General features: G+C 43.5%; 1 protein-coding gene across 2 annotated transcripts; it reads left to right on the forward strand.

Annotated features, from left to right (window-relative positions):
- The first annotated feature begins 861 nt into the window (after nucleotides 1–861).
- LOC112274080 (uncharacterized) lies at nucleotides 862–4,788 on the forward strand. 2 transcript variants are annotated; one of them, XM_024503238.3, is made up of 8 exons: nucleotides 862–1,319; nucleotides 1,474–2,036; nucleotides 2,352–2,489; nucleotides 2,633–2,998; nucleotides 3,126–3,368; nucleotides 3,504–3,596; nucleotides 3,712–3,912; nucleotides 4,173–4,788. In XM_024503238.3, the coding sequence occupies exons 2-8, from the start codon at nucleotides 1,713–1,715 to the stop codon at nucleotides 4,383–4,385; spliced, it is 1,578 nt and encodes a 525-aa protein (XP_024359006.1). In that variant the 5' UTR covers nucleotides 862–1,319; nucleotides 1,474–1,712; the 3' UTR covers nucleotides 4,386–4,788. The 2 variants fall into 2 exon arrangements, with proteins under 2 accessions (XP_024359006.1, XP_024359007.1); XM_024503239.3 differs by having other exon boundaries at nucleotides 867–1,319; nucleotides 1,902–2,036.

The raw sequence follows: 4,788 nt of genomic DNA on the forward strand, positions 1-4,788 counted from the left end.
AGGCTTTGACACGAAAAACTCGCGTGGTTACAGCGCATTATGAAGAACTGAAGCATGAAAAAGCAACGTCAGAGCAGGCACGAAATCGGACCCTGGGAATGTGCCGATGGAACATCGGACACGAAGAATATCCCCGCAGACCTAGACTCTTTTTTCCCAGAAGCCGACGACGACGACGCTGCATGAATACTGATATCATCCAACATCGTTCGTTCTGTTCCTCATAAATTTCTTAGACAATCGGTCAAAATCAACAAATCATGTTACAAATGGATGATAAAGTCCGCGGCAGATCGAAGAAGCCCCCTCGTGGAAAACTTTGTCAAGCAACGATCACGTTTCGTTCCTGACCGCGTTCAGTTCCCCGCGGCGTTCAATGTCTGATTTCTGAACTCAGTCAAAGAGATACTATAAATTCTCAGGTTCTCATCACTTGAAGCTGGCCATGTGATCAAATTCTCCTGGACAATCGATGTCCGACGGTTGCCCACAATCTTATATTGACCCATGTGGCAAAAATAATGTAAATCAAGAAAAGCAAATACTTTGAAGTGTCGTGTTCCGTGGTTTACCTTACACCTGGTATTGCTGAACCGAAGATAATTCAGAATTTTATACCTTTGAACATGGGTTATTTTGGGGGGAAGAAAGTAACAACATGATTTAAACGACGGGATATAAAGGACTCAAATAGTTTCAAAATTAAGCCTTCTAATTCGCCGACTGGGAGGTGCTCTGAGTGGAGGACACGTAGTTTAAGGTTGCTGGCACTCAGTCTGGACCTTCTCCACGCCGAGAATTCGCAATCCAACGGATATTATCTTCAAAGGAATATTAATTTCCTTCCGAAAACGATCAAATCTACATTGAGCGACGGTGTCGGTTCCCGTGGGGAGGAAGTTACCTTCACCGCCTTGTGTTGGCCACCCAGATGATCTGATGTTAGGGTTCCGTGTTGTTCCAAGAATCTTGAGTAGGAGAGGGACTTTGCTTTAGTTTGGATGCGTGCCTGGGATCACAGGCAAGCGTTGGCATGTCCTTGTGTACTTCATCGCAGAAAGGCTGGAACCTGGTGATGGGTTTGGCGGAATTTGGCTTTGTGTATGTAGAGCCTTGTAAATGCTGAAGCTTCTTCATGTCTACTTGCGTGTAGATGGGGTTTTGGAATGTTGACACGAGTGTTTGAAGTTGGTGCTTCATGGGGCTTCTCTGGGTGGTATAAGTGGAATTTGAGCTTTTGACTCTGAGAAGTGCTCGAGTTGCCAATTTGTGGGAACTCAGAAGAGGGGAATTTGGCGAACGAAAGTCTAGTTGCAGAAGTGAGTTCTTGATTTGCGTGTTTTTCTTCCTCTTTTACTTGCGGGGGTTTTCTTTCTGCAGTTGTGAATTGCAACGCATTGAGTCGTATCGTCCTCATAAGGACGCATTGTTGGTCTAAAGTTTGTTGTCGCTGATTTTCTGTTTTACCAACAGAGTAAAAGAGTTTTATGGGCAATTCTGAGGCTGTTGCCGACACAGTTGGGAAGTGGAAATTCTCTTGCATCGGTCTTCCGGTGTTTGCACAGTGTGAGAACATTGAGAATGATCAAGCCTCTTAATTTTAACCAAGGCATGGTGTAGAAAATTGGGACGAAGTTCTGTTCCAATTTGTTGAAGAGAACCATAAAGATAGTTCGTGTTCAGGGAAGAAAAAATTTACAACTATAGAAGCTATGGATCGTCCTTCAGCTACTTTGCTTTTGGTATTTTGTTTGGTATGGATTGCGATCGGCAGTGGTGCAGACGCTTACGACCTGCCCCTCCTCCCTTTCCACCCCGAAGACCTCCTGCCACTGTTGCCCGGGTCAATTGCTCTGCCGGTGCTTAAAAACCTTAACAATGCAGTTGATCTTCTGCCGCAGTTCGTTGGCGCGGTTTCTTCCCGAAACGACACAGTTGTATGGAACGGCACTTGCTTTTTCCAGAATGAAGCTTACATGGAGTACACTGAGCCAAAAAAAGAAGGTCATAATGGTGGTGGCATTCTTCATATTCGAGTATGTACATACCTAGTCTGCGTGGTCTGGTGTTGGGCTTGTACTGATTGTCAAACAAGTATGAGTACTCGATAACAGGGCGTTTGTTTTCTGTTTCAAAAACTATTCAGGGTTCCTGCTGGCTCTGCCTTGGAGCCTAATTTTCTCTGTTTAGAAGTTAGTGATTGGTTTCTTCACAAGATATCAATTGGGAATGTCACTATTTTGTGTTTATGTGTTACTCATAGCTTTAACCTTGACAATTTTATGCAAGCGTCGTCTTTCATGTCATAATTACAATTCAGTGATGATTTTACTTCCGTTTCATGTGTGCAGACAAGTAGCGCACACAGCTGGACCTGCTTAGATCTTTACGTATTTGCAACTCCATACCGTGTGACTTGGGATTACTACTTTACTGCTCGCAATCACACTCTGTACATTGATGAATGGAATGAAGGGGAACTTAACTATGTAAGTTTGATGGGCCTCTGCTAATCATGCATCTCGTTGTTTGTCAGAACGAAAATTGACCTATTTTTTTTCTTCTTCACTGGCCCTCGGGTTGCACTCCTACGCTTGCATGTTCTCATCGGTTTGTTTACCATTGGATACAGGTCCAGAACAAGGGCTTTTCAGTGTTTTTAATGCCTGCCGGCATGCTGGGAACCTTGCTTGCGTTGTGGGACGTGTTACCGCTATTCTCGAACACAGGCTGGGGACAAAACTCTAATATAGCTTTCCTGGAATCTCACATGGGAACTCAGTTCATCAAGCGCCAGCAGCCACGAGTGACAAATATCACTGCCGCTGATCTTAAGTCCGGTGATTTTCTAGCGATGTCGAAGATTAAGGGCCGCTGGGGTGCATTTGAGACTCTTGAGAAATGGGTGACAGGCGCACAGGCAGGGCATACTGCGGTCTGTCTGCGTGATGAAGATGACAAGCTCTGGGTAGGAGAATCCGGGCATGAAAATGAAGCGGTTAGTTATGTCTCTTTTCTTTGCGGTCGCCGGCAGCAACATATATGTCTTGAGTCCTTGTGTTTTGCAACATCTACAAAAAAAAATTGATAATTAAATTCGTGGTTTTTGTTTCTTTCTTGTCCAGGGCGAAGAGGTCATTGTGATAATGCCATGGGAAGAATGGTGGGAATTTCAAATCGCAGATGTTGCGAATTGTCATTTAGCGGTTTTGCCATTGCATCCAGATGTGCGTGCCAAGTTTAACGTAACGGCCGCATGGGAATATGCTCGTCGAATGAGTGGGGCACCTTATGGCTATCATAACATGATATTTAGCTGGATTGATACTCCGACCGATAATTATCCCCCTCCTCTCGACTCCAACTTGGTAATTTTTTTACATTATTGACAGTAGTATTTTAAATTTGTCAGGTCTCCACTTGAGATATGACATGAACCGTGGACTCAATGGTCGTCCTGTACATCTTGTATATGCTAAATACTAAGCTGGTGTTGGTGACAGGTGGCATCTGCGATAACAATGTGGACTCGGTTACAACCTGATTTTGCTGCAAATATGTGGAATGAAGCTTTGAATAAACGCCTGGGTACAGAGGTACACGCTTGTTCTTGAGCATGTTTCTCCTTATCGTTTGGAAACGTTTTGCTCTGTTCATTCTGTCATTGTTTTGTTCGACACCTATCCAATGAAGTGTTGGATTTTGGAGCAGGGGTTGGATCTGCCTGGGGTAATGGTGGAGAGCGAGAAGCGGGGCATTTCATTTGAGGAGCTCCTAGCTATCCCAGAGCAAGACACCTGGGAATACAGCGATGGTTTTTCCACCACGTGTGTAGCCTTCATTCTTCAGATGTACAAAGAAGCCGGACTTTTTGGGTCTTTTGGAGATTCCATCCAAGTCACTGAGTTTACGGTATGGATAAGTGTTTTGGATTTTAGGTTGCTTACACGTTTGCCTGACAATGTTTCAAATGCTGATAGCTCATGATTACATAACAGCTTCGTTGCATACCGAAATTCGCCTTGTTTGTATGAAAATGATGTATGACTTGCCAAGTGGAATTCTTCTGGAGATTGAGGGTACTTTGTTGGAACATGCAGCAAATTTTGTTTATGATCTTTTTATCGGTGGAGGATATGACATGGCTTTCTAAATATATGGAATTATTGCAGATCAGGGACGCATACATGCTGAAGCTTTTTGAAGACGATGTCTCTCGATTGCCAAGCTGGTGCAATGCCACTGAGGGAAAGGGTTCATTTTGTCAAATTTTAGGGGAGTATGAAATGGAGATTCCTGATTACAACACTATTGAGCCCTATGCTCATATGAATGAACGATGCCCTTCGTTGCCTCCAACTTATGACAGGCCCAAGAATTGTTGATAATTTGTTGCATGTTGACAAGAATGTTTATTATTAACCAGTAGAGCAAGGCTGCTGTCTAGGGATGAACGGCAGCCACATCTTCTGTTAGAAGAATCCTTACTCAACACTGGAAGCCTCATGACCTTGAAACATTAGTGCTAATATCTGGACAGCTAGACTTGGCCAATATTCATGATTGTCACTGCAAATCATTTATTTGAACCAGAATTAGATACATGGCTCGTGGTGGAATTTCCTTTTTGTAACTCCGAGTCTTAGCTTATGATAGTAGCTACGACAGTAGTATCAGATTTCAAAGTACGGATTTTCTAGGCGACCCACGAACGATGACATCAATGTAAGCATAACCTTGTAATGCTTTTCAAATGCGAATGTTTAAGTTAAGCATTATTTTGATAGA

The sequence above is a fragment of the Physcomitrium patens genome, chromosome 21 (assembly GCF_059467195.1).
Source record: "Physcomitrium patens ecotype Gransden chromosome 21, ASM5946719v1, whole genome shotgun sequence".
In the NCBI taxonomy this organism is placed as follows: domain Eukaryota; kingdom Viridiplantae; phylum Streptophyta; class Bryopsida; order Funariales; family Funariaceae; genus Physcomitrium; species Physcomitrium patens.

Coding starts and splice junctions, on each gene's coding strand:
- LOC112274080 (XM_024503238.3), top strand. CDS start 1,713: ATGGATCGTCCTTCAGCTACTTTGCTTTTGGTATTTTGTTTGGTATGG. Junction 2,490..2,632: donor ATGAAGGGGAACTTAACTAT/GTAAGTTTGATG, acceptor CATTGGATACAG/GTCCAGAACAAGGGCTTTTC. Junction 3,913..4,172: donor TCCAAGTCACTGAGTTTACG/GTATGGATAAGT, acceptor GAATTATTGCAG/ATCAGGGACGCATACATGCT.